This window comes from Phyllopteryx taeniolatus, chromosome 5, assembly GCF_024500385.1.
Source record: "Phyllopteryx taeniolatus isolate TA_2022b chromosome 5, UOR_Ptae_1.2, whole genome shotgun sequence".
Taxonomy (NCBI): Eukaryota; Metazoa; Chordata; class Actinopteri; order Syngnathiformes; family Syngnathidae; genus Phyllopteryx; species Phyllopteryx taeniolatus.
In genome coordinates, this window is record NC_084506.1 from 1,265,001 (window position 1) to 1,288,187 (window position 23,187).

Below are 23,187 nucleotides of genomic sequence, written 5' to 3' on the forward strand. Positions count from 1 at the left end.
TATCGTTCCCTTGTCGCCCCTATCTGCCCTCCTTTCCAACAAACAAGGGACACTCTCCCGCCCTCGGGCTGGGCAGGGACTGGCTGCATTGGGGGGGAGGGTGTCTTGCTCTCTTGGGGGTGGGGGGGCGGGGGGAGGTCGGCGGTGGGGCGTGTGGGGGGTTGGTTGGCTGGGGTAGTGGCATTGGGTCCCTGCGGCCCCCACTGGGTGGCCAGTTGTGGGGCCGGCGGACCGCCCTTGATCTCTCGGTGTGGGACGTGTCCCGTCCGCCGGGCTGCTCTCAGGTGGATCCATGGGCCTGATCCCTCCCCTCGATTAATTGGGTGGGGTCCTCAGCCGCCGCGGTGCAGCCACAGCAATTGCAGGACACTTCTGTCAGTCTTTGTGCATGTAAAACGGTATCAATTCACTTGTATGCATCCGCAGACACACACCCCTAGGACTCTTTCACTGGGTGTGGGGTCATGCACTTATTGCGACAAATAACTCATGAAAATGCATATCACGGGTGTATCCCATCACTTATACTCTCGTCCTGTAGACTTTTATAATTCACATAATTAATGCCGCCACACTTCAGCTGTACAGTCGAGTCACGACCCTTGTCCTGCATGCTTCTTCTCCTGTCCTTGTCCTGTTCTATCTTGTCCTGTCCTTCCCTCACAGGGTGTAGCACTACAGCCCCATGCAACACTCATATTTAATGTTTCATTGTTGTAGATAATGTAATGATTTACTTTACTCATCCTGTTTACAATTAGTGCTTTGTCTTTTGTCTTTGTTTCTCTCTCCCTTATAGAAACTTTGTTCTGTTCGACTGATCAAGTCTGATTCTCAATAAACCGAAACTATGATACCTCAGCGGAAGCTTAAAAACTCCACTGTGACAGTAAAACTGTTCCGGCATGAAAGGGATACAGATTTTCCATTCTGCTTGACCTAACAGCCGAACAGGACAAAAAAAAAAAAAAAAAAAGGCACTGGTCTTTATAAGGCTGAGAAACGCTGGGGATCACAGAACTCTGTACTACTATACACAATAATACTAATAATACATATTGCAGATTAATTTTTTTTTAACCGCAATGTGTTTTCTTCCAGTATTGTGCAGCCCTACAAGTAATATTTTTTTTAAATTTAAATGGAACCCCACCTAAGGAGTATGCCATCCATTTAGTCTTTAGACTCAAACACATCTCTCATATCTGTTGCAGAGCATCAGTGGGAGTGATGATGAGCCCCAACAGCGAGCCCCTATCTCCTCCCTGCTGTCATCCAAGCCATCAGTGGCCTCCTCCACTGACATGCTCCACAGCAAGCTATCGCAGCTCAAAGAGTCCAGAGAGCTCTATCAGCAGGAACACAACGCTCAGCCACGCTCGCCGTCAAATGTGCACACCCGCTCGGCCTCTCCAGCAGCCAATCTGGGCGACCTGAAGAAACGTCTGGAGCGTATAAAGAACAACCGGGAATAGGAAAGCCGCAATTGAATCTGTTGGTGGAAACCAGCATCCTTGTTTTATGGCATATTGTGTTTCTCTTCCTGCTCTGATAGATGGACCTAAGAAGCATTTGGAACCTAAAAGCCACTCTTCCCATGTATAAAACGTATTCTAAATAATTCAGTTCTAGCTTTTTTTTTTTTTTTTTTTAAAGATTCTCATCTGTCTCCTTAGAGCTACATTTAGTTACATTTTATGCAAACTGATGCATCTCAAAATGTACAGCTGTCTCAAATGAAGGGAGCCGTTGTTTTATCCTTCAATTAAAAGGTTGTGGCTTTCTCTTACAACAGATTTTGGGTGTTTTAAGGCTGTATAACTAACCTGATTTTACTGTGGATGACAAGTTGCACAGTCACCCCCTAGTCTTGTATTGTCGCCAGTCATAATGTGCAGAGCCATATTGGTACGTGTTGAAGTCAACTGTGCTGTGCGTGGACTAGAGATGAAACCATACGAAAAGCTCATATCACGATATTCTGTATTATCATGATAACCATCCATCCATTTTCTATACTGCTTTTCCTTAGTAGGGTCACAGGTGAGCTGTTGCCTATCCCAGCTGACTTTGGGCGAGAGGCAGAACTGAACTGGTCGACAGCCAATCGCAGTATTGTGATATTACTAAGACAACAACAATCACAAACGCACGCTCCGGAAACCTTGAAAAAGTTTTTGGGATACAAAAAAAAAGAACTAAATTAGAACCCTAATGTACTTTTTGACAGACATCGTAAACTGCAGCAACCAAAGTGAATTATCACATGCAAAATCCTTAAAATGGCAGTGATCTTTAATTGTGGTGGGACTCAAACATTATGGTAACTAGTTAGCGGCAGTATTCTCAAGTATTTGAGTGTTTTGCACTTCAATTAGATTTTGGTCTATGAATAGATGTTTATGTGATCAAATGGGAAAATTAAATCAAAGCATTTTCCATCAGGCTGCTACATGCAGATTATAGTAATGCTGATTTAGACAACTATAGGAATAAGACCAAGCTGAATTTTGAGCAGACAACAATTACAAGCCTACAACTCAAATTTAAGTTGGCTCTACATTATTGAAGCTTTTAAATGGCTTTTGGTCAGCTGAAGCCATTTGTTCTTGAGTCTCCAAGACTGCGTTGTCTGCTACCTGAGGGCTAAAGTCGCGGATAGCTCCACTGCAGGGATAATTCACCGTTCTCCCTACACTACCAGAATAAATGGACACAGACTATGATTGTGGTTTTATCCATGGACCCACATTTGCCGTTTACGTGAAATGTGTAGCCCGCTCTCGTTACTCCTCGCCATTGTAGAGGCCAAGCACAGCTAAGCACATTAACTGTGACAATAAGGATAATTAAGAAATTTTTACTGTTCATCCCTAGCGTGGACACTGTGAGTGCCTGTAAATACTATTTGTATGTACTAATGTAATGTTCTCGTTTAACACTGACAGTTCTTTGGAACATGAGTCCAAAGCCAATATGGGTGTCACAAAAAGCGCTTCAAACCAACTGTTCAGATCTTCATCCCACTGAAGGAAATTCTTGCTACCTAGGGTGGAAAGAGCATGGCATTACACCTGTGGTTGTTTTGATTTTTGTCATGTAAATAAAGTTTGCATTGCATAAACATGCCGCTGAATTAGGCTGTTTTTTCTAGGGATTTTTCCCCACAAATATTTGTATTGTTTGATTTTAACTTCCTACTGTTATTTGTACAGGCAGTATGTACAGATATGTATGTTTCAATATGGGATATATTGTAATTTTACAGGCGGCACAGTGGTCGACTGGTTAGAGCGTCAGCATCACAGTTCTGAGGACCCGGGTTCAATCCCCGGCCACGCCTGTGTGGAGTTTGCATGTTCTCCCCGTACCTGCGTGGGTTTTCTCCGGGCACGCCGGTTTCCTCCCACATCCCAAAAACATGCATTAATTGGAGACTCTAAGTTGCCCGTAGCTGTGACTGTGAGTGCAAATGGTTGTTTGTATGTGCCCTGCAATTGGCTGGCAACCAGTTCAGGGTGTACCCCACCTCCTGCCCAATGACAGCTGGGATAGGCTCCCGCACGCCTGGATGGATGGATGTAATTTTACATTAATGGCTGTACATGCATACATACTGTGGGAGGAAAAAGTATGTGGGCCCTTTGGAAACTTTTATTTTAAGAATTGGTCAAATGTATCTAAATCACAATAGAAACTGCTTAAATACCACAAACAATTCCGTTTTTATATATTTATTGAAAATAAAAGATTCACTGGACATGAAGGTAAAAGACTTGAAAAGATAAATCAAGGTGAATCCTTGATTGCTGCCAGTTATTAAAACTGGCAGCAATAACCTCAACCCAATGATTCCTGTAGTTGCAGATCAGACGTGCACGAACAGGATGAAATTTGGACCAATCCTCTTTACAAAACTTGGAATTCAGCAAAAAATCACTGGCACATGCCAACATCTTTGTTGACCAATTACCATAAAACGTAAAACATTCAACAAGAACGGGGCTCATGGGAGAGCAAGGAGGAAGCCGTTGCTGTCCAAAAAATAACAACAACAAAACATTAGTGCAGGTTTGCATTTGCTGAAGAGCACTTAGATGTTCCACTGCACTACAGGCAAAATGTTATGTGGACAGATGACACCAAAGTTGACTTGTTTGGGAGGAACACAATGCCATGTGAAGAGGAAAAATTGCACCACACGTCCATCCAATCCATTTTCTACACCACTGGACTTTGACTAGACCACTCCAAAACCTTCATTTTGTTTTTTTTAACCCATTCAAAAGTTGACTTTCTTGTGTATTTTGGATTGTTATCCTGCTGCAGAACCCAAGTGCAGCTTGAGGTCACAAACTGATGGCTGAACAACTGGATGAACTTCAGGATTTTCTGTTAAAGATCAGAATTTGTTGGTCCATCAATCACAGAAAGTTGTCCAGGTCCTCAAGGAGAAAAGCAGCTCAAGACCATCACACTACCACCACTATGCTGTTGGTATGATGTTCATTTTCTGAAATGCTGTGCTACCTTAATGCCAGATGTAACGAGACACACACTTTCCAAAAAGCTCAACTTTCATCTCGTCAGTCCATATACTGTAATATTCTTCTCCCAAAAGTCTTGGGAATAATTCAGATTATTATTATTTTGCAAAAGTAAGACAAGCCTTTATGTTATTTATGGTCAGCAGTGGTTTTCGCCTTCAAACTCTGCGATGGATGCCATTTTTTCCCAGTCTGTTCCTTATTGTTGTGTCATGAACACTGACCTTAAGTGAGGCAAAGGAGGCCTGCAATTCTTTAGAAGTTGTCCTGAGTGTCTCTGTGGCCTCCTGGATGAGTCATTGATGTTCTTTTCGGGTATTCTTTGTAGGCCGGCCACTGCTGGGAAGGTTCGCCACTGTTCCATGTTTTCTCCATGTGAGGATAATGGCTCTCGCTATGGTTTGCCGGAATCATAAAGCTTTAGAAATGGCTTTTGTAACCCTTTACAGACTGATAGATGTCAATTACTTTATTTCTGGACTTCTGGAATTTCTTTGGATCGTGTCATTCTGTTGCAGCTTTTTCAGATCTTTTGTTCAATTTGATTTTGTCAGGACATATTCTGTTTAAGTGATTTCTATTTGAACAGGTCTGGAGGTAATCAGGCTTGGGTGTGATCAGTGAAAACTAACCAAAAATTGTGATTAGCCACAATTAATTCATTATTTAACAAGGAGCGTAATTACTTTTTCACACAGGGCCAGGTAACTTGAAATATTTTTCCTTAATAGATGAAAACACCATTTAAAAATAGCATTTTCAGTTCACTTGGGTAATATTTGTCTGATATTTACATTTGTTTGATGATCTTAAGCATTGAAGTGGGGAAACTATGCAAAAATATAAGAATTAGAGAAGGGGGCCAATACCTTTTCACGGTATTGGAGCTGGGATGTGTCTGTGGTTGGAATTAACCAATCACATTCAAATGTTAAATGGCAGTCAGCACTCAGCACACACCTGCCACAATTTAAATTGCACCAGATCAATTCCAAATCACATTCAGGAGTGTTAGTAGGTTGTTTTTTTTGTGCCTTTTTTGTCCTCACCCTGACTGTTATTTGGAACTGTTGAAAATCCCATTCACCCTGTCTAAGCCTTGCTCAAGCCAATCTATTGCCATAAAGAGGAGCTACTGTGCATGTGTAACTGTCAGGAGTGTCAATGGGTAACATTTTTGCACCCTACTTTGGATCTACATCATGAAAACAGACCACAGAGACGAATGAAACCATAATATTTATCCTGCTCATCTAACAATAGATGTCCTCCATACATTTTGAAATATTGTTATTGTAAATAGTGTCATTTTTATTTTTGGGGTTTTCTAATAATGTGGTGACCACAGTCATTAGATTAGCTCCGCCCCTGCGCTCAGCAGAACTCAAGATTCAGAGCCGAAACAAGAGCAATGACAAATTTTAAAGCAGTGCGGTCACAAGTAAGTTACCATTTTAATTGCTAATAGCTTTACATCTTTGCACTGCCAGAGAATCTATACTATAATTGATTACCCCACGCGGATGTGGGTCCTACTGCACCCTCACTCACCCTCACTTTTTCGACACCCACACTCTTCACGCTCTGACATCTGTGATGGAGAGGAAAGCAGACCCAGCGAGAGTAACCAACTGGTCCTCAGATAACTGCATGTCAGTTGCACAGTTGCAATTATTTAGTTGTCCACAAGGTGGAAGTACGCACCCAATTTTTATGTTCTATGGGTTCTTAAGCGAGTGTATGTATGTGTATATATATATATATGTACATATGTATATATATATATATATGTATATATGCATACACATATGTATATGCATATATATATATATATATATATATATATATATATATGTACATATGTATATATATATATGTATATATATGCATACACATATGTATATACATATATATATGTATATATATATATATATATATATATATGTATATATATATGTATATATATATATATATATATATATATATATATATATATATATATATATATATATATGTATATATATATATATACATATATATGTATATATATGTATATATATATATGTATATATACATATGTATATATGTATATATACATATATATGTATATATACGTATACATATAGAGGCGGCACGGTGGACGACTGGTTAGAGCGTCGGCCTCACAGTTCTGAGGAGCGGGGTTCAATCCCCTGCCTGTGTGGAGTTTGCATGTTCTCCCCGTGCCTGCGTGGGTTTTCTCCAGGCACTCCGGTTTCCTCCCAAAACATGCATTAATTGGACACTCTAAATTGCCCGTAGGTGCGAATGGTTGTTTGTTTGTATGTGCCCTGCAATTGGCTGGCAACCAGTTCAGGGTGTACCCCGCCTCCTACCCGATGATAGCTGGGATAGGCTCCAGCAGGCCCGCGACCCTTGTGAGGATAAGCGGCTCAGAAAATGGATGGATGGATATATACATATGTATATATACACACATATATATTTCTGTATGTAGTATAGATACTCATAGATATACTTTTAGTTGAATATTTACTGTAACAATGACTTAACTATTGTGATGGCGAGGTTAGTGATAGAATACGGCACGTTCCAACTTCTTTAGAAATTTGAACACTCGTAAAAGGAAGACCCCCATTGACTGAAAATTTCTCATTCCAAGATGTGAGAGAATTTGAGTGATTTTGGCAAATTCTTAGCGGAAATCACTTTTTTTCTCTTACAAGGTTAATTTTGGTGTTCCATTAACAAAAACATTTCCTGTTGTTTGTCTTGTGTTTTTTATTTGTAAATATAATTGACCAGTTGTTTTGTTCCTGAAAATTTCCAATGGGATTAATAAAGTATTAACCTATCTTTTATCAGTCTGAATCAAAATTGGATAGGTCAAATGACTGTTTTCTGTTTATGTATGCCTACTGTAGTAGGTGCTTCCGCCAGAATATTAGGATAGGGTGAAGTGATAGGAAAATTGACTGTGCTGGTAAAAACTTGGTTTAGTAATTTATAACATTTATTAGACTTTTTCCAGATTTATTTGCGAAAATAAAGATTACAAATATATAGTCTGCTAAAAGAATTGTACTATATACTTCTGTGTTAAAAAACAAAACAAAACAGTATTCTACAAATAGTCAATCTAAAATTGCTCGGTATGTATTTTACAATGTGTACACAATATATTGTACTAAATATAAAAATTCAAATTCAAAATACTGTACAGAAATAGGAATTAGATGCTGATAGAATACAGCCATACACAAAGCGAACAGAAACACTTGTTATCACCTTTAATCATCATCCCTCCTAACTGACATTGTAAGTCAACTGTAGTGCAAGGAATGATTCTTTTCAATCGTGATTATGAAACAGTGATTTCCTCACTTTCTGACTCTGATTGTTTACTGGACTCTGACGTAGAGGAGCCATGATGATGGTGGTGATGATGATAATGGGGCAGATGTGACTCCTGGCTCTCCAACTGTCCTTGACTGGTGGTTGAAGTCCTCTCCAGCCCGCTGTGGCAGTAGGTGCTGCCCACGTCCGTGAGGTCCGGGTGGGGGTTGGTTTTGGTGGGTAGGGTCTGCTGACGGCATCCGCCTGTCGACAGAAGCTCCCTTTCTTTTGAGTTTCTCCATTTCATCCTGCGGTTCTGAAACCAGATCTTCACCTAGCAGAGACAAAAATACAAGTCCAGATCATCCTACTGTTTGCTATACATATGACAGCAGGGGCTCTATTTTCGTGACTGGCGTAAATCCAGCCCCGTGCGCAGGGAGTTTGGACCAGGTGTTGCTACTTTGGTGAACCGGTGTAGCCCAGCGCATTGAAAGTTGCACATCTGCACAGGTGTTGGCGATGACCACAGTCGACTTCAACTTTATCAAATTGAAGCGGCTTTCCCTTTAAATGCAGCGTGTGAGTAGCACATTGACAGTCTTCGACATGGCGGATGTAAAGTTGCCTCGGGAGGAGGTCACAGATCTGAGCTGTGAAGTCGGCACTTGGAGACCACCCGTCTACCCCGATCGTTCGTGTCTGCGTGCCCCCCGGCTACTGCGACTTCCTCCCACATTCCCAAAATATACACCCATCCATCCATTTTCCGTACTGCTTATCCTCACTGGTGTCGCGGGCGTGCTGGAGCCTATCCCAGCTATCTTCGGGCGAGAGGCGGGGTACACCCTGAACTGGTCGCCAGCCAATCGCAGGGCACATATAAACAAACAACGATTTGCATTCACATTCGCACTGACAGGCAATTTAGAGTCTTTAATCAACCTACCACGCATGTTTTTGGGATGTGGGAGGAAACCGGAGTGCCTGGAAAAAAACCCACGCAGGCACGGGGAGAACATGCAAACGCCACACAGGTGATGCCGGGATTTGAACCCCAGTCCCCAGAACTATGAGGCAGATGTGCTAATCAGTCCGCCCCAAGACATACAGTGCATGTGAGGCTAAATTGTCCGTAGGTTTGAATGTGAGATTTTATTTGTCTTTACAGTATGTGCCCTGTAATTAGCTGGTGACCAGACCGGTGTGTACCCTGCATCTTGCCCAAAGTCAGCTGGGATAGGGTCCAGCTCACCTGCGAACCTAATGAGGAGCTAAGAATGATAATAATAACAATATTTCCAGAATCATTAGACTAAGTGTTTGAAGGGCACTCCATAATTAGTTAAAATCCTTGCAATCCGAAATTAAATTTTAACCTCAGATTGTACTTTACTGTATTATAGACTCTTTTTTTTATAATAATGAAATATCAAAATAAGTTTTTCTTTTTTTCCATTTTACATGCATGTCTGTTACAGCAGTTGTCCTCATTAGGGTCACGAGTGAGCTGGAGCGTATCCCAGCTGACTTTGGGCGAGGGGACAGAGCACACAAGAGACAAGCAACTTTTCACACTCATAATCATACGGACAATTTAGAGACTTTAATTATCTTATAGACACATATTTGGATTATGGGAGGAAGGTGGAGTACCCAGAGAAACTCCACACAAGAAAGGGGAGAACATGTGAACTCCACACAGGAAGACCAGAGCTCTGATTTGAAATCGGAACCGCACGACTGTGAGGCACACGTGCTAACCACTAGGACACCGTGCTGCCCTTCTTTTATTATACTGTATATAATTACACATTTTCCCATTGCTATCATTTTCTTGTCTTGAGTTCTACTGCCTGAAAGTTATAAGACGTCCATGTCGACTTCACGTGTTGGGTATTTACGTGACCAAATATGGTTCCTTTCCCAATAAAACAACATCCATTGGTGTCGGTGACACATGCTACAAATCTTATTCTGAAGTGAGAAATTACCTTATTTTATTAACCTACGACATAACCGATATAGAAGACGTCTATTTGAGTTAATTTTGGAATGTTTTCATTTACGGAGCAAATCTGCATGTAATGAAGTTGGAGGATGTGTACACAAGAAATAACTTAACCAAATGCACAAGGTAGTCTTTGATACTGTATGTACCTGTGAGTCTTTGAGTCCCAGTTTACTGGCCAACTTCTTCCTGTCTGGCTTGCTGATGTACTTCTGCTTCTGGAAAGTTCTCTCCAGGGCCTTTCTCTGGAGGTCTGAGAACACAGCTCGTCGCAGCATGCCCCGTCTAGGCTTTCCTCTGGGGGCCAGGGGCCATGAAAAGGTTCCTGGGACAGGGACCACAGAGGAGGAGGAAGCTGAAGCGACAAAATGCAACATGTGGTAAAACAGAATTTAGGTAAAACCCTGTAACATTCACAGTACATCTGTTCCTGTGAATATGCATATGCCCATAATAATGATTTACAGCACAGTGAGAGTTCAGAAAACATCAGCAGCATTATTCATCAGCAAAATAGCCCAAGCCTTTTATGAACAAGGAGAGACAGTTGGCTCAATTCAACCTTTGCAAATTACCATGACAATCAACACTGACAGAAAGAAAAACGTTTTTTTTTTTAAATCAAGCACATTGACATTTTTTAATTGATATTGTGACAGTAAGTCAAAAATAACATTATCCTGCTTGCAATTATGCCAGGAGTTTCTCAAACTGACAGACGGCTAACAATGATATTCATTAGCAGTAATTGCAGATAATTTTTATACTTCCTAAAGAGGCTTTGGCTTTGGTTTATTGTTTGCTCATGTGTGACCTGGTCAATCCATCACTGACAACATTCCAAAAAAAAAAAAATAAAAAAAAAAAAAAAAAAAAAAACATTGCATATTTTTGCCCCTGCAAAACCATTTCTAGCTCAAGTCAGAAGCCACGACGTCATCATCTGGATTGGATCTGATACAGATTTACTAGATTGAAGCAGGGAAAATCTAATTTACACATGCTAGTATCTCTGTTCATGTAATGTACTGAGTACTCTTATGATATAATTCACTCGAGAGCAGTGATTCTCAAAGTGTGGTACGAATACCACTCATGTTACGTGCGCTTTCTCTAGTGGTATGTGCAAAGAATTATTAAATTAAATATAAATAATATGACAATGAAGCTTGTAGCTGTGCCTACATACTGTACTAACCTTGTTTAAACTTGTTTTCAATCCAATACGGTACATTTTTAAGAACATTTCATTTGTATTTTACTTTTAAGAACAATATAATGCATTTGCAATTAATCTTGTGAACTGTCCATCCACCCATCCATTTTCTTCCGCTTATCCGAGGGGGCAGTAGCTTTAGCAGGGACGCCCAGACTTCCCTCTCCCCAGCCACTTCATCCAGCTTGTCCGGGGGCACCCCGAGGCGTTCCCAGGCCAGCCGGGAGACATAGTCTCTCCAGCGTGTCTTGTGTTGTCCCTGGGGTCTCCTCCCGGTGGCATGTGCCCAGCAAAACTCACCGGGGAGGCGTCCAGGAGGCATCCTAATCAGATGCCCAAGCCACCTCATCTGGCGGAGGAGCAGCGGCTCTACTCTGAGATCCTCCTGGATGACCGAGCTGCTCACCCTATCTCTAAGGGAGAGCCCGGACACCCTGTGGAGGAAACTCATTTCGGCAGCGTGTATCCGGGATCTTGTTCTTTGTCACGACTCACAGCTCGGGACCGTAGGTGAGGGTAGGAATGTAGATCGACCGGTAAATTAAGCGCTTCGCCTTTCGGCTTAGCTCCCTATTCACCACAACGGACCGATACAAAGTCCGCATCACTGCAGACGCTGCACCGATCCGCCTGTCGATCTCACTTGTGAACAAGACCCCAAGATACTTGAAATTCTCCACTTGGGGCAGGATCTCATCCCCGACCTGTAGAGGGCACGCCACCCTTTTCCGAGTGAGGACCATGGTCTCACATTTGGAGGTGCTGATTCTCATCCCAGAGGCTTCACACTCTGCTGCGAACCGCTCCAGTGAGAGTTGGAGATCACGGCTTGATGAAGCCAACAGAACCACATCATCTGCTAAAAAGCAGAGATGCAATACTGAGGCCACCAAACCGGACCCCCTCTACGCCTCGGCTGTGCCTAGAAATTCTGTCCATAAAAGTTGTGAACAGAATCGGTGACAAAGGGCAGCCTTGGTGAAGTCCAACTCTCACCGGAAACGAGTCCGACTTACTGCCGGCAATGTGGAACAAACTCTCAAACTCTCGTACAGGGACCGAACAGCCCATATCAGGGGGTTCGATACCCCATACTCCCAAAGCATCCCCCACAGGACTCCCTGAGGGACATGATCGAACGCCTTCTCCAAGTCCACAAAACACATGTAGACTCGTTAGACGAACTCCCATGCACCCTCGAGGAATCTGCTGAGGGTGTAGAGCTGTTCCACGGCCAGGAAGAAAACCACACTGCTCCTCCTGAATCTGAGATTCGACTTCCCGACGGACCCTCCTCTCCAGCACCACTGAATAGACCTTACCAGGGGGGCTGAGCAGTGTGATCCCCCTGTAGTTGGAACCCATGCTCCGGTCCCCCTTCTTAAAAAGAGTGACCACCACCCCAGTTTGCCAATCCAGAGGCACTGTCCCTGATGTCCACACGATGTTGTAGAGACATGTCAATCAGGACAGCCCCACAACATCTAGAGCCTTTAAGAACCCCGGGCGAATCTCATCCACTCCTGGGGCCTTCCCACCGAGGAGCTTTTTAACCACCTTTTTAAACACCACACAGCAGACCCTCACAATACGTTTGGGCCTGCCACGTCGGACCGGCATCTTCCCCCACCATCGGAGCCAACTCACCACCAGGTGGTGATCAGTTGACAGCTCCGCCCCTCTCTTCACATGCGGCCGCAAGTCCGATGACACGACCACAAAGTCGATCATCGAACTGCGACCTAGGGTGTCCTGGTGCCAAGTGCACGTGTGGACACCCTTATGCTTGAACATGGTGTTCGTTATGGACAATCTGTGATGAGCACAGAAGTCCAATAACAGAACACCGCTCGGGTTCTGATCGGAGGGCCGTTCCTCACAATCACGCCCTTCCAGGTCTCGCTGTCATTGCCCACGTGAACCAATGCTCACGTCCCCCAGCAGAACAATGGAGTTCTGGAGTTCAGGACCCGTCCCCCCACCCGAAGGCAGAGGGAGGCTAGCGTCTCGTCCACTGGGGTGAACCCCAATGTACAGGTGCCGAGCCGAGGGGCAATAAGTATACCCACACCTGCTCAGCGCCTCTCACCGTGGGCAACTCCAGCCCTGGCTCCAGAGGAATGGCCCTGGTAACCCGCGTCCGGGCAAGGGAAACCTACATGTAAAAGCTTTGAGAACCACCGCTCTAGAGGTTACATCATAGCACCATTAATTAAAATACTAAAAGTTTTTATTTTTATTTTTTAACCACCATCTTGCTACTACTTTTACAACTACAAACCACAATGTTATATTTTCCATTAAAATCACTTTACAGACTGTTAATGTTTTCTTTTTTTCCTTCGCGGCCTTCGTGGGTGCTTGAGTAGTGCTCCCCGCTGTCAAGTAGGAGCAAGTCAGGACTTTCATCGTCTTGACTCTGCCTCAAATAGAATTGTCCTCCCTGAAATGTGATGTTTAAAACTCCAATTTGTCAAGTGGCGCAAACAGAGCCAATGCTAATGAGACCGGCTCTCCAAAGCTCAGCTCACACTACCTCTAATGAAGCATGAAGGGGGATTGTATAGGCTGCAAATGCATAGAGAAAGCTGATTGTGTTTCAAAGAATTGAGTGGAGAAGGCTGTCGACATGCCAGTATATTACAGGCCCATTAAAGGCAGGTCAGTATAATGTGCTACTGTTAGAAGCCTTTAGCTGCCGGGATCTGAGATGTAGCCAGTTACGGTAGGTATCTGGCTTCCTGAGCTAATACAGATGTTATATGCTTTGTGTCGCAATAATGTCATCCAGTAATTTTAAGCATTTGTTTTTAAAGAGCTGAAGTGAGCATATGTAAAGTGAAGCCTTTATGCACAGCATATATGTAGAACTAGTAGTGTGACGCATACTGTAGCTTTAGATAGAATCTACAAAGTGTATGCGTGTGTGTGTGCGTGTGTGTGTGTGTGTGTGTGTGTGTGTGTGCGTGGGTGGGTGTTGTGGCTCCTATTGGTCACGGTACTGGGAGTTTTGTGAGCAGGCAGAAGAGCTTGGTGGGAAAACGACAGCGCGTGAAGAGCCACTGAGTTCTCGAGCTGGGAAGAAACCCGCCTCACATTTAAACCATGACAAACGGCACTAATATATATGGAGCGTGACAAACTAGACTAATTTGTAGATAACAACAACTGGTGCTAATGTCAGCAGTCAGTCCCCTAAATAGGTCTTCAAATCGGCGGATCTGTCCAGGAGTATTCCCATGCTAAAAGTCTAACAATGTCTCGGGGGGGGGGGAAGCGGACTCACGATTGACAGTACTTGACAAAGTAATTTTTTCTTCAACTCCTATAATTATGAAGCGGGAGTCATAAGGTGCATAAAAATGTTGGAGATTTGCATGGGTAATTTATTGTCCTAAACTTTCCTAGAGTTTTAATCAAATATATTTTACTAGGTAACCTGCACACACGCTAATCAGATCCAGTGCAAAATGTTCCCTTTTCAAAGATAATAATCCTCACTTTGAATTGACACGTTCAGAGAAAAGGACTTAATTTTCGATCCCACATGATTAAAATGTGGTAAACTGCTATAATTTCCCCCTCTTTTCCTAAATAAAAATAAAAAATTCAAATAATATATGTTAGTGTAACACATTTTAGTCATGTGCAACCATTGTACATGTTTGAATTAGGTCAATTCAAAGGACTTTTTTTCTCTCATTGTAGTATCAATAGAAATATGTAGAATTTTCTGGCTGTAATTTGCAGTGGTGTAAATTGCATCATACTGAGAATTATTAGCCACATCGCTTAGGGTAGTGAGTCAAAGGGTGGTACCAGTCGCACTAGTGGTATGCAAAAAATAAAAATAAATCACTCCCTAAATACATTTCCTTTGTATTTAACTTTTTAGCACAATATATGCATTTAATTTCTCAGAAATGTTTTATTTAAGATTTAGGTACAATTTGTATTTAACTTGTATGTGCGATATATTTTAATGAAATCATTATCTCAGTAGTTTTCTTTCTTATTTCCCTAAATTTACGTTGTTCAAACTGCGCATAATGTTACGGCGACTTACAATAATGTCAAATGTACGTCTCGCTACACTATCAGTGACTTCTCATAATATATATAAAAACATTTTTAAAAACCCGTGTCGCTATTGGTGGTGTTGGTTTAAGTGATCACTTAAATTAAAATGTGCAGTTCCAGCACGTTAATAATAATTTACTTTAAAAAAAATTGAGAACCAGGACATTGGCTCGATCTCACAAACAAAATGTAATATAATGATAATGCAGTTCTTAGCTGTTTGTGTCAGTTTTGGAGAGCTGGTTAAGTCCTACCTGTGAAATAGGACGCTCTGATGAAAGGATGGAGACTTGCATCTAAGAATGGTAGAGGAAACAATTTAGTCTGCAAACTGTGGACTGGAGGAGAAGAGCAACCTGGAAAACATATACAGAAGTCTGCATGAAATCCTACAAAAATATTGATACCCTTGATATCATATAATGCAGGGATGTCAAAGTTATGATGTGATGGTTGCCCTCTGAGGGTCACTTGCTTTGCCAAGCGATATAAATGCACACACTTGCCATTGTGTAATTATACAATGGCCACTCCACCCGATTATTGTCATTTTTTTTAAACCAATATATGTGTTTGTTAATGGCGCACGTTTAATGAAAATAACTTCTACCAAACTCATTTGGAGATACCAGCAGTATAATACATATAAGCGATCGTTATACCACATTAATTATATAAAATATTATTAATAGGACCCTAATAATTAGTAGGTCCTAATGAATAATTCTGTATTTTTACTTGTCAGAAAGTTGAGTGGGAGGAGATGTTGATATTATAGTAAGTAAGTAAATAAATAAACAAATACGTTATTGTATTGTATAACATATGTTTTACACATATATGTTATATGATAAATGGATATAGAATTCCTCCCCGGATTTACACATTTTGCAAGCTAAAACTAAAATATACAAACTTGTAGGTTGCAGCGTACAGTGTCGAGCATTCCAAATCCATCAATCCAACAAGTTGCTCACCACTCCTGGTGGACGGTGCCAGTATGGCACTGACGCCGAACTTGAGCCAATTCGAGGCCGGGCATGCGGACTGTGGGGAGCCGCCGCCGCCGTGGCCCGGCTGCCCGGAGCAATGAAAGACAGAGCGCGCTGTGCCGAGTCCCGATGCCCGCGGTGAGCTGCCCTGCTGCGGGCTCAGCGAGAGGACGTCCCCGGGGCTCTGCTGTATGTAGCTACACGCCGGTTGGCCGATTCGGAGGAGATCCTCCACACGGTAGCCCGAGGGGGGGGACCGGGGGAGAGGGGTGGCCGGAGCGGCCGGAGGACGCAGCAGGTCCGGGTAGAGCGGATGCGGCAAAGCGCTGCACGGAAACATCATGGCTGGCCCCTGGTGACAACAAACCTGTTGACTCTTGTCTGGAATGTGGGCAAATGACGAACACTGGCGTCGCTGCCACCTGTAGTGTACTACTAGTAGCGACTTCTATTGCCACCAACTTTTATAGAAGCGACTTTGGCTCACATGTCCAACTGCCCATCCCATCATCCGAATGGGGATGAGGCTGCGACGAGGTCCGTGAACAGGGATTGGTCAGCACGTCTCTGCTCCTGGCCTGATTGGACTTGCGACGAACAAGTAGGGGCCTTTTTATTTTTTTATTTTTTTCCAATTCCCCTCCTCATTGAAACTTCATGGACTCCAACAATAGTTGCCCCGAGGGGACTTTATATACTGTATATGATGAGATAGACCTCCTTTCAGAAGTAAATGTTTTTGGATCCGATATTTAAAAAAAAAAAAAAAAAAGAAAATAATTTTATGTTTCTATGTTTTTTGGGGTTTTCAAGAAAAAAAAAAACGGTAATAAACCATCATTTGATTTGTCCAGCTTAACCATCAACAACGCTTATTATGAGATTTGATTTGCCATATCAAATATTGTGCTGTGTTTTGCCACAACTCTATTACAGATACCCTAACCCTGAAAAACATATTTTAAAAATATTTCTTTAAACCCTTCACCAAGCTCATTTCTATTTGTATACTAATCAAATTGTAATATTACTCTGACTACAATTGCAAATCATTGCTCATGGTACATGATGTTCAAGAACAAATTTAGCTATATAATAAGAAAAAGAGAAACTTTGATCCTAAAGGTGGAGTTTGCGGTTAAAAAATAAAATAAAAAGCAACAACACACTTTTTTGTCATATATGAGAAAACTGTCTATATGACCTGACAGTAGAATATTAAAGTTTCAAAGGTTTAGAATACATTTTTGTTTGTAGATTGGTTTGTGAATTTTTTCTGCGCTCTCATTTCAGAGTAAAATTAGAAATTGAACTGCATACATTTCAATGCAAAAAAACCCAAAACTTTGATCCTAAAGGTGGAGTTTGCGGTTAAAAAAAAAAAAAAAGCAACAACACACTTTTTTGTCATATATGTGAAAACTGTCTGTATGACCTGACAATAGAATATTAAAGTTTCAAAGGTTTAGAATACATTTTTGTTTGTACATTGGTTTGTGAATTTGTTCTGCGCTCTCATTTCAGAGTAAAATTAGAAATTGAACTGCATACATTTAAAAAAAAAAAAAAAAAAAAAGGCAGAAAAATTGGGGTGTTTTTTGGCGTGTCCAAAAAATACAACATCAAACCGCTAACATTTCGTGCTTTGCAGCATGCCATCATGAATAAATCATGCTAGCAATAGCAGTAACATTAGTGATCTTGGGGTGTTTCTTTGGGGCGAGATGCGAGGGGGTTGGGAGTGAAGTCAGGCTACATTCTAATCTTACTAGAAGTTTGAAAACTGCAAACGCCACCTTTGTCTTTTTCTGATACGAGCAACATATTGCATTGGATTGAGTGACACACTCCATTATGGCTGAAAACATTGCAAAATATAAGCCCGGTCTAGCCCAGTAGTTCACAAACGTTTGACACCAAGTACCACCTGAAAAAATTCAATTCATCATGACCAACATTAACATTCAAAAGTGTAGTAGACACAAAAACGAGGCAAACGTTTTATTCCTAAAAAGGACATTTAAATATCATTGTAAGCCACTGTAACATTATTACAATGTTTTCACATTACACTACATTTAAATATTGGAAAACACAAAAACCATCAGAGAGCACCCGCATACAACTAGTGGTACCCGTAGCGCAATTTGAGAATGACTGGTCTAGCCATTGGAAGAGCAATTAGCTTGATAGTGTAATTTCTGCCGAGTCAGGTTTTAGGAACAGGCTTGCGTGTGGTTAAGAGAAACAAATTCAGAGCATAATTATTACTATTAAAAATAAACGTCTGTGATAAAACAAAAATGTCTCGCTCATTTAAAATGTATTGTATCTGTTAATAATCGGTATGTTATTCCCAACATGTTTGAAGTGGAAGAGGTGTTCGGTGGACAAAGAGCTCTTTAGAAGAGGTGATGTGGGACTTGAGTCATGAGTCCCTGGGGGCATGTGACAAAATGCGTGACTAATGTTATTTCGCTCCATCTATCGTCTGAAATGTCATCATTTAACAAACATTCATTCATTCATTCATTTTCCGTACCGCTTATCCTCACGAGGATATATCCCAGCTGACTCCGGGGCGAGAGGCAAGGTACACCCTGAACTGGTCGCCAGCCAATCCATTTTAACAAACAGCAAATCTTAATCAGTGCAACTTTTTGGTTTATGATTTAGATGGATTTTTACTGTTCACACCAACTCTACTGAATTTATAAACTCCTGTTTTGGGTATGACTGATGTAATAATAATGAATATACATTTTAGAAATATATACTAATGTCAAGTTCACCAACAGCTGAAGCTTGAGCATTACATTACTTTATTTTCAAACACATTGTTGCTGTTGGCCTTCAGTGCCTGCAATGAATTTAACTTGTAAAACAGACCAATTCATTATGTACAGTATATCATCCATTGAAAAGCATGGGCGCTACTGTATTTCCAAATTTTATATTTTTACAATCTGAAACACAGAGAGGGATAGTTTGTTTATTTATACTAGATCATAATATAATCTAAATATTAAGGATTTTGTTTTGCATTTGTGACAAGAGTATTATACCTCTCCATATTTAGATGTGTGAGGTATTGGTAGAGATGAAACATTATTTTATTTTATAATTTATGTAATTTTCGGTTAATAGTGAGAGATGGGTATTTATTAGTTTTTTTCTTAATACATTTTTTATATATTTTCTAAAATAATACAAATACAAAATTATCCCAGTTTAAAACGAATTGTTGGCTTTTATATTAAAATCTGAAACAGAGTAAGAGCAAGAAAGAGAATTGATGATCAATGACTATGTGCGTTAATCATGAAAAGGACCCTATTTTATTTTTTATTATTATTTTAAATAATGTATTTGAATTACAGTATATACAAATATGGTTAAAAAAAATTCAGATAATGTTGCAAATAGCTAAATAAATACAAGCAACACAGCACAATAGCAGTGTTACAATATGTGATGTAATAAGCTGTACAATAAAGGGAAATTAGTGCACGTTTTAGTTAACTGAGCGACATTGATTTTAGTTTTTAAATACAAGTGTAATTTAAGTTCTACACATTACTCATTATGAGGGCATTATGATGAAAGGATCCACTCTTCAACAAAAGGAGCCTATCATTAAATCTGCAGCTGATTTGCTGAGCACCTGACCTGCTGGGAAATGCGACACTTTAACCAAAACTTCTTTCAAAGGGAGAGAACGAGAAATTATTATGTTCAAAGCATTTTATTCCTTCACAAAATCCCTCTTTTGTATTGAAGTAGAGCAGATGGTTCTCTGGGAGGGAAAATGGACATCAGCAGAACTAATTTCTCCTCCTGGGTCGAAAAAACAGAACAGCCTGCTCCTAGATTCTTAACAAACGTAACAGCTGTTAGTGAATTAAACACCAGTCAAGAGTAATTTTAAAGCTCTTAGCTTGTAGACGTCCTCCAACGTTAACCCTCCCCTGTAACTCCCTCAATTGATAACACATGCAAATAAGGTGACACAACTGAGGCTGTCTGTGGGGAGGTAATGGCTGTTTAATACTCATGCCAATGCATTACCACTTGTTTGCTGTTAACAAACAAACAGATGGCCAGGGTAACTTGAAGGCTAAATATTACAGGAGACACCTCATGTATTGTCACATTGATGATGGGAAAATATTCTGTATACTCCAATTTTATACAAGTTGCTGAGATTACTGTAAACAAAGCCAATTCATTTTACTAATAGTTGTGATGCGGAAAAAAACCCCAGTAAACATAGGCTAGAGCTGCTCAATTACAACCCCAATTCCAATGAAGTTGGGACGTTGTGTTAAACATAAAAATAGAATACAATGATTTGCAAATCATGTTCAACCTATATTTAATAGAATACACTAAAGACAAGATATTTAATGTTCAAACTGATAAACTTTATTGTTTACAGTCCACAATTTCCTCAAACAATTTGAAATGTGGACTCGTCGGACCACAGAACACTTTTCCACTTTGCAACAGTCGATCTTACATGAGTTCAGGCCCAGAGAAGCCGGCGGCGTTTCTTGGTGTTGTTGATAAATGGCTTTTGCTTTGCATAGTAGAGTTTCAAGTTGTACTTACGGATGTAGCGCCGAACTGTATTTACTGACATTGGTTTTCTGAAGTGTTCCTGAGCCCATGTGGTGATATCCTTTACACAGTGATGTCGGTTTTTGATGCAGTGCCGCCTGAGGGATCGAAGGTCACGTGCATTCAATGCTGGCTTTCGGCCTTGCCGCTTACATGTAGTGATTTCTCCAGATTCTCTGAACCTTTTGATGATATTATGGACCGTAGATGCTCCTTTTAGACCCAATCATGGCACCCACCTGTTCCCAATTAGCCTGTTCACCTGTGGGATGTTCCAAACAGGTGTTTGATGAGCATTCCTCAACTTTCTCAGTCTTTTTTGCCACCTGTCCCAGCTTTTTTGGAACGTGTTGCAGCCATTAAAATCAAAGTTAATGATTATTTGCTAAAAACATTAAAGTTTATCAGTTTGAACATTAAATATCTTGTCTTTGTAGTATATTCAATTAAATATAAATCATTATAATATATATAATGATTTGCAAATAATTGTATTCTGTTTTTATTTATGTTTAACACAACGTCCCAACTTCATTGAAATTGTGGTTGTAGTTGTCACATAGGATTTGTACAATGTAAAATGAAAAAAAAGTGAAATGGAAAAAAAAGAAAGAAAAAGAAAATCTTGATCCATAACAGCAATGTTTTAAAAACAGACCCACAGTCGCATGGTGTATGCATTCCAACACAAAAGTCAAGTCACGATACTCTTCAGTATTGCATAAAGTTACTATCATTATTAAATATATAAATCAAACCAAAATGAACTTGAGTCTATTCATGAGACAACAGCTCTGGTTTTTTTGTAATGCGTAATTCTTCTTTAGTCCATATTAAAATGTTTTGGAGTACTTTATCATGCCCTAAATTTCTGCTTTGCAGATGTCCTGTCTGTTGTGCTAGCGTTACTGATGTGTAGTTATTATTGTATAGGGGAAAACATAACATTTGAGAGGCTTCGTTAATTCAACTAGAGAAGACACCAGTTGGTTTTGTAAAACTTCAAATAACATCAGTACTTTAGCCTACTAAACCATCTTAATATTGAAGCAGCCAAAACAGGTCAAAATAATCTAACACACAACAAAACAATGTAGACCGATAAAAGGAAACTGTAATTAATGCAATGAATATATTGTACTGATTAATACAGTATTATTATTTACTATTGTACTTGCACCGCTAACTAGTGTCTAGAATTTGCGAAAACCCCTCTACTGATAGGGATTCCCTAGTAGAGCAAAATGGCAGTGTATTTTTACCAATTTCAGTCAGTCAAAATCAGTTAATAAATACAGTAAATAAATACTCATGTTTTCTCTTGCTGTGTTTCTTGTACACTCTTGTGCTCTCTCTCTCTCTAGCTCTCGCTCTCTCTCGCTCTCACTCTCTCTCTCTCCACCAGAGCATCTGTTTCCAGGCGGTGTGGAACAGAGTGGATTAGTGGGGCCCTGGGTGTCGAAGAGCAGCGACAAGCATTAAAACCATATTAACTTTCCATTAAACATCACCTCGCTGTGTAGTGGGTGAGAGAGACAAGCCTGTGAACAAAGCTGCTTAGAGAGCGAGAGAGACACAGACAGAGAGACAGAGCGAGAGACGGAGAGAATAGTCCTCCTCAGTGCACCTGTTCCCTCAATTTAATGTGCACTGAAAAAGAAAACCAAGTTCAATGCCTTTGTCAGACACTGGAATGTCCATACTGTATAGAGTGGGTTTAGTTAATAAGACTCATCATTTTTAATGGAAATTAATGTAATTTTTCAACAAACCACAAATTCCACTCAGAGTTGACAAGATATGATGCATCATGCTATTAAATGATGTGAGGTAAGCAGATTTAAGCAATGTTTCAAGAAAAAAAACTCAAAAGGTCTCATTGTGACGACAGTAAACGCTGTTACTCTATTTTTTATGCTGTTTGGACAATATTTTCATGTTATCCATTGCTCTTTATCTCTCAATAAATTACATGTTTGTATTGTTTTGAAAGTCTTAAAGACCTTAAAAAAATTAAAGGGCTGTAAATGCTAAAAAAAAACATGCCCAGGATTTAATTAAATAGTGTATCTCTATATGGTGGATTTCACTTATCGCGAGGGTGGTCTGGAACGTAACCCCAGCGATGGAGGGGGGATTAATTTATACATTTTATAATGGTCGACAGTGGGTGCACTCATACGTGACACCTGGGGCCGTATTTTCATGACCAGCGTAATTCTGGCGTGGCGGGTGGCGCAACCGTGACTGTAGACCAGCACATCTCGGCAGATCCGAGGGTGGGCGGGCTGCGTCCCTGCGGGTGTGTTTACAGTTGACTTAATTCGCTGCCAATCAAAGCGGCTCTTCTCATTCTCTTTAAATGTGGCAAAATGACAGTCACGA

General features: G+C 40.7%; 2 protein-coding genes across 7 annotated transcripts in view; one reads left to right on the plus strand and one right to left on the minus strand.

Annotated features, from left to right (window-relative positions):
* ckap5 (cytoskeleton associated protein 5) overlaps positions 1-3,126 on the plus strand; it is a 112,638-nt gene extending 109,512 nt beyond the window's left edge. For all 3 annotated transcript variants that reach the window (XM_061772615.1, XM_061772616.1, XM_061772617.1), the window contains one exon: positions 1,215-3,126. In XM_061772615.1, the coding sequence (XP_061628599.1) occupies positions 1,215-1,475 (261 nt within the window). In that variant the 3' untranslated portion in view covers positions 1,476-3,126. The remainder of the gene's footprint in view (positions 1-1,214) is intronic.
* A 4,407-nt stretch (positions 3,127-7,533) lies between these two features.
* On the minus strand, positions 7,534-16,645 carry LOC133477830 (homeobox protein DBX1-B-like). 4 transcript variants are annotated; one of them, XM_061773036.1, is made up of 4 exons: positions 16,168-16,645; positions 15,445-15,486; positions 10,044-10,219; positions 7,534-8,217 (listed from the first exon to the last, which is right to left on the minus strand). In XM_061773036.1, exons 1-4 carry the CDS (start codon positions 16,523-16,525, stop codon positions 7,909-7,911), a joined length of 885 nt encoding a protein of 294 aa, XP_061629020.1. In that variant the 5' UTR covers positions 16,526-16,645; the 3' UTR covers positions 7,534-7,908. The 4 variants fall into 4 exon arrangements, with proteins under 4 accessions (XP_061629020.1, XP_061629019.1, XP_061629018.1 ...); XM_061773035.1 differs by having other exon boundaries at positions 10,044-10,249; positions 16,168-16,644; XM_061773034.1 differs by having other exon boundaries at positions 15,445-15,546; positions 16,168-16,642.
* Positions 16,646-23,187: the final 6,542 nt, after the last annotated feature.

Coding starts and splice junctions, on each gene's coding strand:
- LOC133477830 (XM_061773033.1), bottom strand. CDS start 16,525: ATGATGTTTCCGTGCAGCGCTTTGCCGCATCCGCTCTACCCGGACCTG. Junction 15,547..16,167: donor GGCACCGTCCACCAGGAGTG/GTGAGCAACTTG, acceptor TATGTTTTCCAG/GTTGCTCTTCTCCTCCAGTC. Junction 10,250..15,444: donor CAGAGCGTCCTATTTCACAG/GTAGGACTTAAC, acceptor TTGTCGCTTCAG/CTTCCTCCTCCTCTGTGGTC.